Source organism: Schistocerca cancellata, chromosome 8 (genome assembly GCF_023864275.1).
Source record: "Schistocerca cancellata isolate TAMUIC-IGC-003103 chromosome 8, iqSchCanc2.1, whole genome shotgun sequence".
In the NCBI taxonomy this organism is placed as follows: domain Eukaryota; kingdom Metazoa; phylum Arthropoda; class Insecta; order Orthoptera; family Acrididae; genus Schistocerca; species Schistocerca cancellata.
Window position 1 is genome coordinate 224424595 of NC_064633.1, and position 19009 is coordinate 224443603.

General features: G+C 46.7%; 1 protein-coding gene across 1 annotated transcript in view; it reads right to left on the bottom strand.

Annotated features, from left to right (window-relative positions):
- Nucleotides 1–19009, bottom strand: part of LOC126095474 (putative methyltransferase NSUN7) — a 165775-nt gene that overhangs the window by 105396 nt on the left and 41370 nt on the right. Inside the window, exons 3-4 of the mRNA XM_049910263.1 lie at nt 10239–10522; nt 2176–2362 (exon numbers count right to left, since the gene is read on the bottom strand). Coding sequence (XP_049766220.1) covers nt 2176–2362; nt 10239–10522 — 471 coding nt within the window. The remainder of the gene's footprint in view (nt 1–2175; nt 2363–10238; nt 10523–19009) is intronic.

The following is a 19009-nucleotide window of genomic DNA, read 5'->3' on the forward strand; positions in this document are numbered from 1 at the left end:
GCGACTGGATTCGTGATTTCTTGTCAGAAAGGTCACAGTTCGTAGTAACAGACGGAAACTCATCGAGTAAAAGAGAAGTAATATCCGGCGTTCCCCAAAGAAGTGTTACAGGCCATCTGTTGTTCCTGATCTACATTAACGACATAGTAGCCGTCTTAGATTGTATGCAGATGATGCTGTCATTTACCGTCTTGTAAAGTCGTCAGATGATCAAAACGAATTGCAAAATGACTTAGGTAAGATATCTGTATGGTGGGAAAAGTGGTAATTGACCCTGAATAAAGAAAAGTGCGAAGTTATTCACATGAGTACTAAAAGAAATCAGCTAAATTTCGATTACGCGATACGTCACACAAATCTGGAGGCTGTAAATTCAGCTAAATACTTAGGGATTACAATTACAAATTACCTAAATTGGAACGATCACATAGATAATATTGTGGGTAGAGCAAACCAAAGGCTGCGATTTATTGGCAGAACACTTAGAAGGTGCAACAGGTCTACTAAAGAGACTGCTTACACCACGCTTGTCCGCCCTATTCTGGAGTATTGCTGTGCGGTGTGGGATCTGCATCAGGTGGGACTGACAGACAACATCGAAAAAGTGCAAAGAAGGGCAGCTCGTATTGTATTATCGCGAAATAGGGGAGATAGTGTCACAGACATGGTACGTGAATTGGAGTAGCAATCGTTAAAACAAAGGCGGTTTTCATTGCGACGGGATCTTATCATGAAATTTCAATCACCAGTTTTCTCCTCCGATTGCGAAAACATTCTGTTGCCACCCACCTACATAAGAGAAATCAGGGTTCGCACAGAAAAATTTAAATGCTCTCTTTCACCGCGTGCCGTTCGAAAGTGGAACGGTAGAGAGACAGCTTGAAGGTGGTTTATTGAACCCTCTGCCAGGCACTTTATTGTGAATAGCAGAGTAATCACATATATGTAATCTCAGTATTACTGAGACTTTGTGCAGAACTTTGGAGAGAAGTGCGTGTGAGCGCTATCCAACTCAATTAACGTTACGTGAACTTGCCATAATCTTACGGGAAGAATGGCTTAAGACTCCCTTAAAAACCGTACAGGTCCCCCATTTATCCATTTCGAGACGACTGAAAGGTGTTTTGAACGTCAGCGGTTTTCCTACACCGTATTAGGCAGGGTAATGAGCTGAGTTTCTGGTGTATCCAAATTTTGGCCATCTCTGTATGCATCGAGCATCGTTTCGCGAGGAGTTAGTCTCGGAAGCAATTCGCGAAGTTGGGAAAAAAGAACGCATCCACAAACTCTTTTTCTCTTTTTCCTGTTAACTTTCTTCTTCGTGGAATGCAAATACAGAAGAGCCGGACTCACTTCTACGTCTACATCTACATTTATACTCCGCAAGCCACCCAACGGTGTGTGGCGGAGGGCACCCTACGTATCACTGTCATTACCTCCCTTTCCTGTTCCAGTCGCGTATGGTTCGCGGCAAGAACAACTGCCGGAAAGCCTCCGGGCGCGCTCGAATCTCTCTAATTTTACATTCGTGATCTCCTCGGGAGGTATAAGTAGGGGGAAGCAATCTATTCGATACCTCATCCAGAAACGCAACCTCTCGAAACCTGGACAGCAAGCTACACCGCGGTGCAGAGCGCCTCTCTAGCAGAGTCTGCCACTTGAGTTTGCTAAACATCTCCGTAACGCTATCACGGTTACCAAATAACCCTGTGACGAAACGCGCCGCTCTTCTTTGGATCTTCTCTATCTCCTCTGTCAACCCGACCTGGTACGGATCCCACACTGATGAGCAATACTCAAGTACAGGTCGAACGAGTGTTTCGTAAGCCACCTCCTTTGTTGATGGACTACATTTTCTAAGGACTCTCCCAATGAATCTCAACCTTGCACCCGCCTTACCAACAATTAATTTTATATGATCATTCCACTTCAAATCGTTCCAATAGCTTTCGTCCATTTCGCGGCCACAATGTTATCCTTGCAAATACTTCTCGCGCAAACATTGCCGGTAACAGTTGCCGACAATGCTGCCGGATATAAGGCTGCAGTTCTATTCGCGGCAATATTGCTGGGCTATATTTTTGTCAATATGCAATTTCTGTGATCCATGTAAAGATACTTTTACAACAGAGGCTTAAAGATGGGGGCTACTCGGGGACAACACATCCCTGGTACCTGTAGGATGAGCTGGTAGTCGCGCACGACGCGGCTCTGGGCCAGGTCGGCGCGCCGGTCTGGGTGGAACAGGATGACCCTGGGACAGGCGCCGTCGGCCGTGAAGGTGTCCCGTGTGAGGTGGAACTCGCCCACCGCCAGCGGCCGCAGACCCACCTCCTCCAGCAGCTGCAGGGGCACCTTGTCTCTGTAACATATACCACGCGCTCTCATTTTGTAATCGATGCCTGTCACGTAGGCCTTGCTCCCCAACAGTCGAGGCAATTTCGAGCACTTTATCGGCCCACAAGTGACAGCGAATGCTGAATGCGTCTACAGCGGTGGCATGCCCTAAGCCAGGAGTTCCCAACAAAATTTTCTCGAGGACCCCCCCCCCCCCCCCTCGAGTATGATTGGTACCTTGTTACATCACAGTCTCAAGTACCTAAAACAGCCAAATTAAGAGTCTTTTTATACGTTTTCTATTTTTGGTACTTAGAAAAAACATTGACATATTCATCAATGAAAAAGTATTGAGCTTAAAACTTTTTCAATTTAGCCCTCATTGTTATTGTTCAATTTTTGATTATTGCTCAAAATCTTTGTCTTCAGATCTGGTTGTTTAGTATAACAAACTCCTTAAAAAAATAAAAATTGAGTATGAACTGAAAAGACAGGAAAAAATTAAAACTGAGTGTATTGGTCTTTCAAGTGTACTACACTTGAGATTGCATTGAGTAGACACGTGTGAAAAATAAGAAAACACTAATTTCATACAAGGTATTATTTATTTGAAAAGATACACTTAGAACAGAGTGCCCAATCAGTAGACACTTAGTTTTAATTTTCAGTTCTTAATGAGATGAGTTCAGTCTGACCTTTGAGTCCATTATTTCTGAAATATTAGGTTCCAATCTTGAAACTTTCACTCTGAAATCCGACCGCATGTCGAGACGATTCCTATATTTGTTTTTCATGAAACACATGTGTTACGTCTGCCACAGACGGTCCCTGCCAGGTAGACTACACTCAAGACACTCCTGTGTACCATATAACATACACAAGCACTTGGCAGGCGCAACCAAGAGGAAAACAATTCTTCAAAATAAACACAACTTGCTAGAGACTAATGCGAACCTTTTTCTGCAGAGGTCGCCTCACAGACACAGGGAAAGATGGAGTACTCCGCCGACCTCTGCCAGCTTTATAAGGCCAGCGCAACAGCAGTACAGTCAGTTCCTCGCCGAGCTAGGACCAGCTCCGACGGACCTCACCGACGCTCTTGATGAATAGTCGTCTACATGATATTTGTTTTCTTTGTGTGTATATAGTGATTGTTCGAGAAGTGTAGTTCAGTTTCAATAAACGACCTTATACTGAGTGTTCTACAATAATGAGTATTCTTCAACATGGAAGAAAATGCTTGCTCACACCGATATGTGGCTGCAAATGGAAGGATCTTTTTCATAGCCTTATCTCCAAGTTTCTTGTAGTTCGTGAGTGCTGATGCCCAGAAGTCCGTAATTTTGTCACTGATGAAAATGTTTATCATCGTACCACAGCTGGACAGATCCACAAGTTGATCTTGCTCTTCTTCAGTGAGGCCTTGGATTTTGTCTATTTCTTCACAGCTGAAGGGATTTCTAATCCAGTCGTCAGAGTCAGTTTCAGGGAAATACTCTCTAAAAGTATGGCTAGGCTGCGTAGATGCTCGGCTACATTGATCTTGATCTGGTCAGTCAAACTCTCCTCTGATGACTCCAAGAGTTGTTTTAAAGTAGAAAAGTTAGTTAGTGACACGTTTTCTATCCTTGACGCCCAGATCTGACACTTTTTGACCATAGCACTAATCTTATCCTCAGCTTTGAACATGTCTACATTTTTCCCTTGTAAACTGAAGTTTAACACATTCAAGTGTTCAAACACATCAGTTAAGTACGCAACTGAGCAAAGCCAAGAGAAATTAGTGAGAATATCCGCGTACTTTGTGTCAAGAAGGAAGGCACGAACCTCGTCTCTAAGTTCAAAAAACCTTGACAAGATACTACCTCGAGAAAACCATCTTACTTCCGTATGAATAACAAGTTGATCATGCTCACTGCCGATCTCTTTACACTCTAGGAAGACGCTAGACGCAGAAGTTAGCGTTCGCTAAAGCTCTGCTCATGCAGGAAGCGGCCAAAACAAAAAATCTGTTATCATACGAAATATATGTAATATATTTTTTATTCTGATAGCATCTTGCGGACCCCTCTGGCATAGCTCGCGGACCCCCGGGGGTCCGCGGACCACCTGTTGGAAACCACTGCCCTAAGCAGCAGTGGCCGGACCGGCCGCAGACAGGGATGCGGAATTTCAACTAAGTGTTGCGTGGAATTCGCCACTGGCGGCCATTAAATTAAAACGGGAGACACAAAAACCTCCAATTTTTGACCCGATGCAGAGCATTACGAAGTTATTTCGGCTTTTAACCGCAGCAGCATCCTGCAGCACCGTCATTGCCTAATACGCACGCAGGGATGGCATCTTTTCGTCTCCCGACAGCTGGCCCTGTGAACACTACTTTCGTGCAACTGTGAGCACTTTTCCGTGTACCCACAATTCCTGTTTGCAGCTACGATAAATTTCGACGCCGAGGCGCGACTACCATCACTCGAGTGTTGCAACAGTGACGAGAATGACCACCACCACCCGATAATATCGAAAAGCTGCTTCGAAGAAATATTGTGGGAGTTGCACAGTGTTTATCCGGTGGCAAACCCGAGAAGTGTATCTGCAGTAGGGGCGCCAAGAAAGCCTGACAAACCACAACTCAAATGATGCTTAAAGGTAAACTTAATACAAATACGAGCGCTTTTTCTTTCTTTAAACCTCCAATCGGTCGCGAAAGTAAAACCACAATGAAAGTCCGATGAAGCTTTATGATTTGCTGTCCAGCTTCTCTAGTGTCCTGTCGATCGCGTTACGTCGCACTTTTCAGTTCTGAGAGCATAGTGAGGACACAAAGATGCGCAGAGCAACAGAATCTCCCCTAGTGCTGTCATTCGGTTCCTTCTGACGGAGGCGTCCGCCTGATTTCAAGCAGCCCATATAATGTAAATTATATGCGTATTCTTCTTCAAGTCAATGCTTGGCTGAACAGAGCAGGTGCAACAGAGACGCTCCTGCAGCATCTCGGTAGGTAGTGTTCAAATGTGTGTGAAATATTATGGGACTTAACTGCAAAGGTCATCAGTCCCTAAGCTTACACACTACTTAACCTAAATTATCCTAAGGACAAACACACACACCCATGCCCGAGGGAGGACTTGAATCTCCGCCGGGACTATCCGCACAGTCCATGATGAACTCCACCACGTACTGAGTAACTAACTGCAGGTGCTGGTGGACATTATGAACGCTGAAGACCAACATAAGTAGCGCACAACATCCAATGTGCAGACATGTGAAATGCACTCACCAGTCAACAAACTGTTACATACTGCACACTTGTGTAAGGAAATGACACGTGCTGAACAAGGTCAGGGTCTCGAATCTAGAATGGCTGTGAACAGGAGCAGTGCTAAACAACTGCACCACTTATTCCTGTACTATTGGTTAGAAATATGTTGACAGTATTGTAAAGTGCCAGCCAAAGCCACTGGAACCATCAGACAGATACCGGAAAAATCGATAACAGCGTGTCCCAAGCCCTACTGGAATGTCCAGGACGTTCTAATGGAGACCCAGCGCCCATTTTCTTCTGTGGTTCAAGACAATAAGACGCCAGTCAAAGTGACATGACAAACTGACTATTCGGCAGGACCCATTGTCTGCAGATGCAGCAGAAACAAAAAGTAACTTACGATAATGCAAGAATGCTTTGGATGGGGAGTTTTATTCCAAGTATAGGTGTCTGTCACTATGGGAAAATAGAATGTTATGGTGACGTAGGGAAAATAATTCGACTGCCGAGATGAAGGATCGGAGGTGGCCTACAAGATGTATGGACAGTCTTGCAGCAATTTTGGCAGAATGCTACGGGAATGGTAGAGACTGGCGCTGGGCTCCGTGAGGGACATTTCGCTGCTAGGACTGATGCAGGGCGTTTCTTCTCCGAGGATACTATGGACTTTGAATCTGAGCACAATGAACACCAAAGCAAGCAGGAGTCTGGCTCAGTTAAGTGCAACAGCTGCTTCACCCACAGTTGCCGCCTTCACACTACGTCAGCCGATAGCATTGAGTGGATCGGGCTGTTTAGTATAGGTGATCAAGAGGCGGTCGATGTTATACTTCATTAAACAATATTGAGCTCTGACGACCTGTACAGGAGATTAATAACCAACAAAACTCTGACCACATGTAAGATAGGGGTCTTTCCCTGTAATTAAATCATATTTTCTTGAACTTGTGTGAAAAATTTAAATAAACACTACTTTCATAAATGAAGTTCTATTAATTTAATTGTTGTGTCACGATATATTCTTTCTCAGTAGATGTATAAATTTTGCTTATTTGTAAATCGCGCTTTTATTGTTAATTTTTAAAGAGAAATGTGTCATTTGGAGACGATTTACATAACGCCCCTGTGAAATTGTATTTTTCATGCTATTTTATTAGTAAATGATATGGAAATATGTCACCATGTCGTTCGTCTGATCAAAAACTTTATTTGTGAAAATAAATAAACTCGTTATAGAAACCTATTTAAAATTGTCAGAATTGAATATGTGATCGTAAAACATGAACACAGTTAATGACAAAAAGCTGTAAAATTCAGAAGACAATATTGTTAAAAATGATTTTTTGTATCTATTTTCTTGCTTTTGAACCCGTCAACAGCCGGCCGTTGTGGCCGAGCGGTTCTATGCGCCTCAGTCTCGAACCGCGCAACCGCTACGGTCGCAGGTTCGAATCCTGCCTCGGGCATGGATGTGTGTGATGTCCTTAGGTTAGTTAGGTTTAAGTAGTTCTAAGTCTAGGGGACTGATGACCTCAGATGTTAAGTTCCATAGTGCTCAGGGCCATCATTTGAACCATTTTGAACCCGTCATTGCTGAGAGACACGTGTGTGAGCTTATAATCAACGGTTCTAGGTTGAAGCCCATCTTTGAAAGAGAAGGTGGAGAGATAATAGAAAAAATGGTTGAATTCAAAAAGTAGAATTCTTCGAGACAAGATGCAAATGATTTCTGTGAGGACATTGGACAGCGAAGTGTAAAATGGAACAAAGCGAGATATAAAACTTGAATTTTATTTGCAAAAATATTTCTTCAGTTTTTGCGTGTTTCATATACCTGTATGTTCCCAGGACAGTGGCTAACATAACCAGGTAAGTACTCTACAGAGGTGAATCCAGAGGAGTGGCTATGGGGTTTGAATCCCCTCCAGAACTACACTAAATTCTTCTTCATCTAAAAAGAAAACTGTCTTGAAAATTACTCGCAACTGTAGTTAGTATTATAACTGATTAAGAAGACTCTTCGTTTACTGTAGAGAATTTGGTGACACAAATTTTCTATGAGCTCTGCCGCCCTTCCCCAGCTACCCTCCGTCAAAGTCCTGCATTCGACTCTGGTACTCAATTGTAATTGTATTGAATTAATCGAACTTCAGAATTTCGAACATTTTTTTCTCGCCTTCTCTCTCTGCCTGCGCCCTCTCGGGGCTTTACTACGCGCCTCCTAGGTACTTTCCTATGGCACAACGGTCACATTCGCAGACTCAGCGACGCGGGGTTCCCTGACGGGCTGGTGCCTCTCATAGACTCATACCTCACACTGACGTGCGGGGAAAACAATCAACACGACACGGTATACACGCAGGAGTACCCCAGGGAAGCACCCTAGGGCCCCTACAGTTTAGCCTCTACATAAACGATCTCCCAACCACACACAACACAACGATGGCAATCTACGCAGGTGACACAGACATCCTCGCGCAAGATTGGAAGCCATCAAACATTACGTCATGCTTACAGACCGCACTCAGAGTGGCTGATCCTTGGGTAGAGAAGTGGTGTGTTAGAGTAAACGTCAACAAGTGCGAATCCGTTCTGTTCACTAGAAGACTGAAGCAACTGCGCAAACACCGATACTGCAGACCAATAACTCTACACTCACGCCCAATAAATTTCAGCGAGAAAGGACCTCGGTGTCTGGCTGGACCGGAAATTACTCTGGGGGGACCACATACAACACATGACCAACCTAGGAAGCGCGAGGCTCAAACAGCTCTACCCTATGCTCAACAGGCTTAGCACACTGAACAGAAGGGTGTCGAGGTCCATGTACATGACACTTATTCGACCCCTGATGACGTACGCAGCCCCTGTCTGGGGATACGCTGCACCCACACGCCTGCGCCGTCTGCAGATCATACAAAACAAAGTACTCAAAATTATAAGCAATGCTCCACGATACACACGCATCGCGGACCTTCACCGGGAATACCGACTTGAGACTCTCACGGAGGTAATCCACAAACTCACCACAAGACTATATACAGAAACTCCAGACATTCACAGAACCCGTTTGTTCTGAATTTGGGAACTACGACCACAACCATGGCTGGAAACATAAAAGACCAAATGACATACTTGTAAGGACCTATCATCTATGGCGAAGTTCACGCAAACACAACGGGTACAGGTGAGCCCCTGTTAAACAGCCACCATTACTGGATATCCAGCTGGAACACACTTGCCGAATAACGGGCACCACGCAGGGAAGCCGTACCGTACACTACATGCAGACACGCTCCACACACACCTCACACAGTGAGATGATCTATGGCCAATCTCCCACTAATATATAACGATCCTGATTGTTCCAGGAATGCAGCAGCTGCAGCAAACTCGGATACCTCGCCATCGCCTGCCACGGTAATGATGCATGATACCCATACTAACAAACCCAACCTTGTATGAACTATCGCAGCTAGTAACCCACTACTGCTCTTGCTACCCATTCCACTGTCGCAGAGGTTTTTTTCCCACGGCACGAGCCTTGGCACTTGTTTCCCTCTGTTCTTCAAATTGCTACCCTCATTCGCGTGTCGTCCAGAATCTGTCACCTGATGGACCGTGATAATGCGTAGTTTTACCCAGACGCACGGATAACATCACAGCCCAGCATCCTGTGATCCACCTATCCAGTATCAGTTGCAAAGCGATTTAGAAAAGATTGCTGTATGGTGTGGCAGGTGGCAGTTGACGCTAAATAACGAAAAGTGTGAGGTGGTCCACATGAGTTCCAAAAGAAATCCGTTGGAATTCGATTACTCGATAAATAGTACAATTCTCAAGGCTGGCAATTCAACTAAGTACCTGGGTGTAAAAATCACGAACAACTTCAGTTGGAAAGACCACATAGATAGTATTGTGGGGAAGGCGAGCCGAAGGTTGCGTTTCATTGGCAGGACACTTAGAAGATGCAACAAGTCCACTAAAGAGACAGCCTACACTAGACTCGTTCGTCCTCTGTTAGAATATTGCTGCGCTGTGTGGGATCCTTACCAGGTGGGATTGAAGGAGGACATCGAAAGGGTGCAAAAAAAGGGCAGCTCGTTTTGTATTATCACGTAATAGGGGAGTGTGGCAGATATGATACGCGAGTTGGGATGGAAGTCATTAAAGCAATGACGTTTTTCGTCGCGGCGAGATCTATTTGCGAAATTTCAGTCACCAACTTTCTCTTCTGAATGCGAAAATATTTTGTTGAGCCCAACCTACGTAGGTAAGAATGATCATCAAAATAAAATAAGAGAAATCAGAGCTCGAACAGAAACGTTTAGGTGTTCGTTTTTCCCGCGCGCTGTTCGGGAGTGGAATCGTAGGGAGATAGTATGATTGTGGTTCGATGAACCCTCTGCCAAGCACTTAAATGTGAATTGCAGAGTAATCATGTAGATGTAGATGTAGATAACTAACATGTTGACGATGGTGAAGTCGAACTTTTGGTTTGGTCACCACGTTGGTGTGGGCGTGGAGAGGCCCCATCTCTCTATCAGGTACTTTCCTCGCTTAAGGATCCTAACAGATTTGTAGACTGAAGCAATGGCGGTTGAGGAGGTTCAGGAAGTGAGGTGCGGCTGAGGCTCACCTGGTGCGAAAGGGGTTGAGCCAGGCGGAGACGAAGGCGCTGTCGATGGCGACGACGCGGTGGTCGCGCAGGTGCGGCGGCAGCAGCAGCTCGAGGCGCGGAGCGCGGTGCTTGATGCGCATGCGCGCGAGCGCGGCCGCCAGGCGCACGTGCGCCGCCCACAGCGCCGCCTCGGCGTCGGCGAGCCCGGCCTGCGCCAGCAGCGGCGCCGGCTCCCGCGCCTTGAAGTCGCGCTGCCACAGGTCGAACAGCAGCAGCCACACCTGGCTGCGCTGGCCCCGCAGCTGTCGGCAGCAGGTGGCGTTAGTGCCAGGCCCCACAACCCACTGTATAACAACATACAATTTCCTAGCCGCGCTGTAGTCGAACGTAGAGCCATTTCCCGCTGTCCGGGAGACGGGTGTCGTTTGTTCGGCCGGCAGATGGTTGGCAGTTCGTCCCAAAATATTTATGATGGGTGGTGGTCGAGGTCTAAGAGACTGGATTAAGGGCTCCTGATTTCCCTATGACGGCAGGTGTTTGCCAGTGCACACTATCTGATTACAAGTATCCAAACACAAATTATGTTATGTTATGTTAACCGGGGACCTAGAAACGACGGAGAGGCTCCGTCCCCGCCGCAGCCGCAGTGGTCCACAACCCCACGACGACTACCGCAGTCCACTTCATCCCTTCGCCGCCCCACACCGAACCCAGGGTTATTGCGCGGTTCAGCCCCCGGTGGACCCCCCCCCAGGGAACGTCTCGCACCAGACGAGTGTAACCCCTATGTTTGCGTGGTAGAGTAATGGTGGTGTACGCATACGTCGAGAACTTGTTTGCGCAGCAATCGCCGACATAGTGTAGCTGAGGCGGAATAAGGGGCACCAGCCCGAATTTGCTGAGGCAGATGGAAAACCGCCTAAAAACCATCTACAGACTGGCCGGCTCACCGGACCTCGACACAAATCCGCCGGGCGGATTCTGAAATCTGGCAGGGGTATCTGTCCATGCCTGTGGGGGGATGGTAGCCCAGTTCTCAGCGAGAGATGAATCCAGAGAAGGTAGTGATCTTGGACTCTGGGGTCTGATGCGAAGTCAACGTTCTAACTCATCCCTAAGATGTTCCATTGGATTCGAGTTGGGACGCTGGGCAGGTCGGTCCATTTCAGAAAATTCCCTCACACTTGCTGCTTTATATCAAAGTGCACTGTCAAGCTGTTACAAACTATCATCATCTCCAAATAATTATTCTATTGTACACTGCACACATCCACCGTTTTCTGCGACTGTTACAGTCGCAGGTTCGAATCCTTCCTCGGGCGTGGATGGAAACTGTCGCCCCGATTAAGCCTGGGACAAGTTTCTGTGTGATAAAATGTTTGCTTATAGTACAGATGATGGTTCTAAAAGCTGCGAGTTTTTTTCAGCATGTAAGCGTGACTCTTTCCCACAACACACAGTTTAAGCAATTATGCTTTCTTTCCTCCAATGTGGAGATATCCGTGGTAATTAAAAGACACCCTGAGGTTCATTTCCAGTCGAACATCACCCTAGCTTGGCCACACTTGCTGTTACATGCAGCCATCTTAAAATAACCAAATAACAAGCAGAAATCACTGTGGTACCCCCTTCTAGCCGGCTGGTGTGGCCGAGCGGTTCTAGGCGCTTCAGTCTGGAACCGCGCCACCGCTACGGTCGCACGTTCGAATCCTGCCACAGGCATGGATGTGTGTGATGTCTTTAGGTTAGTTAGGTTTAAGTAGTTCTAAGTTCTAGGGGACTGATGATCTCAGACGTTAAGTCCCATAGTGCTCAGAGTCATTTGAACCATTTGCACCAGCATTTTCTCAAGTATGGTAAGGCGACCACACAGCCACCCGGATAGCTGTGTGTGTTAAAGAGCTGCCTCTGGGATGGTGAGGTGCAGCAGTCCCGGACTGAAACCACCCGGCAGATTAACGATGAGGGTCCGTGTGCCAGCTAGTCTGTATGTGGTTTGTAGCCGGTTTCCTACATCTCACAAGGTGAATACTGGGCCGGTATCCAGGTCCTGCTTCATTACACGATTTGCAAACACTTAGAAAAATTTCACTCATTTTCACGTGCATACAAGTACACGAAGGCAGTTGGGGTGCAAATCTTCCGTCCTAGGGTGAGGGGGAGTGGGGAGGTGTGGTAATGGGGTGGAGACCGGGAGGACATTTAGCACTCCTTAAATTAACCATGACAAATGCGTTAATAGCCAAACCGACCCTCCACCGATGTCACAAGGAAAAGAAGAAAATTAGGGGGCCACACCCTAACCACGAAAAACGCTCCCACACGATAACACCACTTCCTCTGTACTTCACCGTTGGCACTACACGTGATGGCAGATAACGTTCTACAGGCTTTCGCCAAACTTCCATCGGCTTGCCACGGGATATAGTGTGACTCTCCTCTCAAAATCACTCGTTTGCAATGATCCGTGGCTTTACTCTTTCCAGCACGTCAGGCGTCACTTAGGACTGTATAGCTTTTGAGGGGTTGTTGGACCATAGTAGCCCATTCTTTTTAACTCCCTACGCAAGGTCATTGTGCTACCTGGACTGCTAGTAGCAGTTTGGAACTCAAGAGTGATTCATTCTGCTGATTTCTTGCAACTTTTTACTACAATTCTCAGCAATGCTAGGCGGTCCTTGTCCGACAGTTTTAGCTGTGTTTGTCACTTCGCATTTCCACTTCACGATCACAACATCAACAATCGACTTGGACAGCTTTTGAAGTATTGAACTGTCCAATGAGGGATGGGTTTCTCAAGTGACATCCAATCACTACTCCACGTTCTGAGCCACGACTGTTCTCCTGATCGATCCACTATGTTGTTGCTGCTTCTCTATTGACAACACAATACTCGCCACCTCCTTTTACACTGGCAGGTCCGCTTCCCATGCCATCTAGTGGCCAATTCCGCTTTACGCAGAGGTGTCCAGATACTTTTGATCAGATAGTATATGTTGGAAAGTAACTTCTGTCAGTTGCACGGAGCGAGTTTCACCGTGTTTTCTTGATGGCACGTACGGCTTCTGGCTACCATGCAGCAGGGACGGCTGACTCGCCTGCCGAAGCTATCTCTCGGATTAAGGGAGAGGGTTCACAGACATCACCGTACGAGTTTTCTTGTCTGTTCCGACTCTCTTAGTGCACTGCAAGCGCTTCACCAAATGTATCCGGTAGACCGGCTGATCCAACTCATCCATGGCTGCTTACAGCGGCTCCAACGCCGTGGCAAGGAGGTGATCTTTTGCTGGGTACCTGGCCACGTTGGGATACAGGGTAACGACATGGCTGACAAAGCTGCCAAGGAAGCATGTTGCGATAGTGCTGTCCATCAATGTCCCATCCCGTTGCACGCCATTATCTCATTTCCTGACTGATGCATCATGCGTCAGTGGGAGACTGAATGGTTGCAGGTGTCGGACAACAGACTGCGGTCGCTCAAACCGACCACAAAAGCTTGGCGGACTTCGTGTCAATCTCGCCGCTGGAAGGAGGTTTTGCTCACCAGACTGCGCATCGGGCATAGCCCTTTCACACATGGCTTCCTCCTCCGGGGGGAGGATCCATCTTTCTGTGAAGTTTGTGGCGTGCCGCTTTCAGTTCAGCATACTGTAGCTACGTGTGTCCTGTATATTGATATTAGGGCAGCCCTTGGTCTCGCGGGAGATCTGCCCACCGTCCTCGCAGATATCGATACCAGTGTTAACAGAGTGGTGAAATTTTGTGAACTATCAGGGCTTATCCCTAAACTGGTGGAGAAGGGCGGCAGACTTTAGTACGTTATAAACTGCTCTGCATGTGGGGACAGCCTCCGTCCCCACCCGTGAGACTTCATGTTGACTTTCCGTCAGGGCGCTGGTGACCCTGATGTCGAGCGCCCCCTCAACCCAACTCATCACCATCGGATTAAGGCCTGTGACAAGTTTCTGTGTGATAAAATGTTTGCTTATAGTACAGCTGATTGTTTTAATAACTGAGTGTTTTTTCAGCAAGTAAGCATGATTCTTCCCCACAACAATCAGTTTAAGCAATTATGCTTTCTTTCCTCCAATGTGGAGATATCCGTGGTAATTAAAAGACACTCTGAGGTTCATTTCCAGTCGAAAATCATCCTAGCTTGCCCACACGTGCCATTACGTGCTGCCTTGCAGGCTGTGCCGTCAGATGCCGACTGTTCTCCTCACTGCCCTGCGCAATGAGCATTAAGAGAAGCTGACAACGGAAATAGCATCGTGGCTGCCCCTCCAAAGCGTGCAGAGCTCCCGACAGGTAAGCAGCGGCGCGTGAGCCATCAAGTAAACTTACAGAAAATCTTATCCTTGTGACACACGATCAGCGGGAACAGAGAATCGATGAAAATGCGCCGGCCGCGGTGACCGAGCGGTTCTAGGCGCTTCAGTCCGGAACCGCGCGACTGCTACGGTCGCAGGTTCGAATCCTGCCTCGGGCGTGGATGTGTGTGCTGTCCTTAGGTTGTTAGGTTTAAATAGTTCTAAGTTCTAGGGGGCTGATGACCTCAGATGTTAAGTCCCATAGTGCTCAGAGCCATTTGAACCATTTTTCGATGAAAATGCCTATTGTTCCTCCTGCGGCAGATTTGCTGAAAGGGCTAAATATTAAATAATTCAGAGTCTTCATTTGTGCGGCCGCAGTGACTGCAGTAGCTCTGGAATTATTAAAGGCAATCAAAAAACAAAGAGACAGCACGTTTTACGAGAAGAAAATAAACAGACGCTAGTGACTATACATTCAGTCCTATTTTATGACAAGAAATGTGTAGTGCTGCAAACCAACGTGAAATTAGGTCAAAAACATCAGTACCAAACTCAAAAATACCTAACAAATGCCTAGATGTAACGTAAATCAGACAAGAATGCTACCACTGACGATCTTGTAGTTGTTGTGGTCTTCAGTCCTGAGACTGGTTTGATGCAGCTCTCCATGCTACTCTATCCTGTGCAAGCTTCTTCATCTCCCAGTACCTACTGCAGCCTACATCCTTCTGAATCTGCTTGGTGTATTCATCTCTTGGTCTCCCTCTACGATTTTTACCCTCCACGCCGCCCTCCAATGCTAAATTGGTGATCCCCTGATGCCTCAGAACATGTCCTACCAATCGATCCCTTCTTCTAGTCAAGTTGTGCCACAAACTTCTATTCTCCCCAATCCTATTCAATATCTCCTCATTAGTTATGTGATCTACCCATCTAATCTTCAGCATTCTTCTGTAGCACCACATTTCGAAAGCTTCTATTCTCTTCTTGTCCAAACTCGTCCATGTTTCACTTCCATACATGACTACACTCCATACAAATACTTCCAGGAATGACTTCCAGACACTTAAATATGGAATTGCAAGTACAGCGACGCAAGAATTAATCTGGGTCCGCCAATAAACGTTTCCGATTCAGCCTACAGAGACAGTCTGATCTGAATTCTAGAAACCAGGTGCTGTGCATTATGCTGACTTACAGAGATAACATTTAATTGAGATATTTTTCGATATTTAAAACCGGTACAACAATAAGTGGAGGCACACCACTGTAAGACAGCTCCATCGATGGGGCTTCCATCCCCCTCTGCTTACATTCATATCGTCCTACAACACTCGTTGGAGTAACGCAGATTAGCCGTGCACGCGAGGAATGTACTAGAACTGAACTACATCAGAGCCATCTCGCACTATTTATCTGTAAGGCGCTGACCACGCATCTTGTATAGACGTCTCTCTCGCTGTAGTGGATACACATCGTTGAGAAGTAGCGCTGTAACAGCGAGAATCTTAGGAAAATCCTTAATTACTTTTCAGTAAAGAGCAGACAATTATCGTTCCAAGGGACAAGGTCACCCTTACACAGGGGCAAGGGTAAGAAGTCATCCTTCTCCCTGGCTTCGTCTTCCAAAATATTAAAAACACTCCACACCCCCAACATCTAGTTCCTCCTCCCCTACAAACTACTGTATGGGCGCCCAGAGCAAGGGATGCCTTTTATTAAGTGTTAAACAATGGAAAATCCAGGATGGAATAATGACAGTATTATGAAAACGATAGTTGCTACTCACCATATAGCGGAGACACTGAGTTGCAGGTAGGCACAACAAAAAGACTGTAAACAATTAAGCTTTCACTCAAAAAGACCTTCATCAGTAACACACACACACACACACACACACACACACACACACGCGCGCGCGCGCGCAGATTTCGGTATGCTGTATTTGAAAACAGAATGTACAATAGGCAGAAGCTAATTTATCGCACCCACTATTTTAGAAGATGTAGAATTGAAAGTAGCTTGACACTCAATATCACGAAGAGTCTGAACATCTTCCTAAAGCCAAAAATTTTTTGAAAGCGACTATCAACAGAGTCGATATACACTCCTGGAAATTGAAATAAGAACACCGTGAATTCATTGTCCCAGGAAGGGCAAACTTTATTGACACATTCCTGGGGTCAGATACATCACATGATCACACTGACAGAACCACAGGCACATAGACACAGGCAACAGAGCATGCACAATGTCGGCACTAGTAAAGTGTATATCCACCTTTCGCAGCAATGCAGGCTGCTATTCTCCCATGGAGACGATCGTAGAGATGCTGGATGTAGTCCTGTGGAACGGCTTGCCATGCCATTTCCACCTGGCGCCTCAGTTGGACCAGCGTTGGTGCTGGACGTGCAGACCGCGTGAGACGACGCTTCATCCAGTCCCAAACATGCTCAATGGGGGACAGATCCGGAGATCTTGTTGGCCAGGGTAGTTGACTTACACCTTCTAGAGCACGTTGGGTGTCACGGGATACATGCGGACGTGCATTGTCCTGTTGGAACAGCAAGTTCCCTTGCCGGTCTAGGAATGGTAGAACGATGGGTTCGATGACGGTTTGGATGTACCGTGCACTATTCAGTGTCCCCTCGACGATCACCAGTGGTGTACGGCCAGTGTAGGAGATCGCTCCCCACACCATGATGCCGGGTGTTGGCCCTGTGTGCCTCGGTCGTATGCAGTCCTGATTGTGGCGCTCACCTGCACGGCGCCAAACACGCATACGACCATCATTGGCACCAAGGCAGAAGCGACTCTCATCGCTGAAGACGACACGTCTCCATTCGTCCCTCCATTCACGCCTGTCGCAACACCACTGGAGGCGGGCTGCACGATGTTGGGGCGTGAGCGGAAGACGGCCTAACGGTGTGCGGGACCGTAGCCCAGCTTCATGGAGACGGTTGCGAATGGTCCTCGCCGACACCCCAGGAGCAACAGTGTCCCTAATTTGCTGGGAAGTGGCGGTGCGGTCCCCTACGGCACTGCGTAGGATCCTACGGTCTTGGCGTGCATCCATGCGTCACTGCGGTCCGGTCCCAGGTCGACGGGCACGTGCACCTTCCGCCGACCACTGGCGACAACGTCGATGTACTGTGGAGACCTCACGCCCCACGTGTTGAGCAATTCGGCGGTACGTCCACCCGGCCTCCCGCATGCCCACTATACGCCTTCGCTCAAAGTCCGTCAACTGCACATACGGTTCACGTCCACGCTGTCGCGGCATGCTACCAGTGTTAAAGACTGCGATGGAGCTCCGTATGCCACGGCAAACTGGCTGACACTGACGGCGGCGGAGCACAAATGCTGCGCAGCTAGCGCCATTCGACGGCCAACACCGTGGTTCCTGGTGTGTCCGCTGTACCGTGCGTGTGATCATTGCTTGTACAGCCCTCTCGCAGTGTCCGGAGCAAGTATGGTGGGTCTGACACACCGGTGTCAATGTGTTCTTTTTTCCATTTCCAGGAGTGTACATGGAGAAATGCATGGTACAACTATGCTGCCTTATATTTACTCACAACCAGTTTCGATCATTGATTATCTTCGCAGCGGAAAAATATTGTGACAGCTCCACATGTCATATATACTATTTAACCAGAATAGACGCCATAGCTGACTTGCAAACGTCAGAAAAAGATACTTTACACCAAGTACCGGCTTAAGGAGGCAGGAAACATTGAAATTATGAAAACCATTAACAACATTATGTGCACAAGTGGTTTCATGGTTTGATGTTTTCAGTGTTTTCTGCTTACTTAAGCTGGTATTATGGCGTGAAGTATCTTTTTCTGATGTTTGTAAGTCAGCTAGAGTGTCTTTTCTGGTCAAATAGCATGTGAAACTGTCACATTTTTCCACTGCGAAGGCGATCTATGATCGAAACCGGTTTTGAATAAATATATTGTAAGAAAGCACAGTTCTACCATGAGTTTCTCCAAGTCTTCCTAAAGTATTAGGGACGAAAGTATATTGTTTTTTCAGTTTAATTGATTGATTCACCTGTGTTTTTCCACCTTTGCAAGTGATCAGAGAGTCACAGATTATTGAGTGTATTTTAGCTTTCACTTAGTTACGCTATTCAGTTTCAAACACTGTTTATATTTGCAGTTTGAGCTAATGAATGAATGTTTCGCTGGATGCAAGTGAAAATAGGAGACGAGTACGATTTTAAACGACTTTGTATTTTATATTTTTTTGGGAGGGGGGGGGAGGGAGTCAACGCATTTTAGCCTCTTTATTCCAAACAATATTTTTAAGTGGGCTGGTAACTTTAATGCTGAGCAATCTGAGTTCATAAACACCCCCTCATCCAAGCCTCTTTTATTTTTTGAATCACAACATTAGTTTTAGTTCCAACATCTACCAAATGGAAGACGCTGTGGCTCTTGAATCTATGCAACAGTCATTAGCACCTGTAAT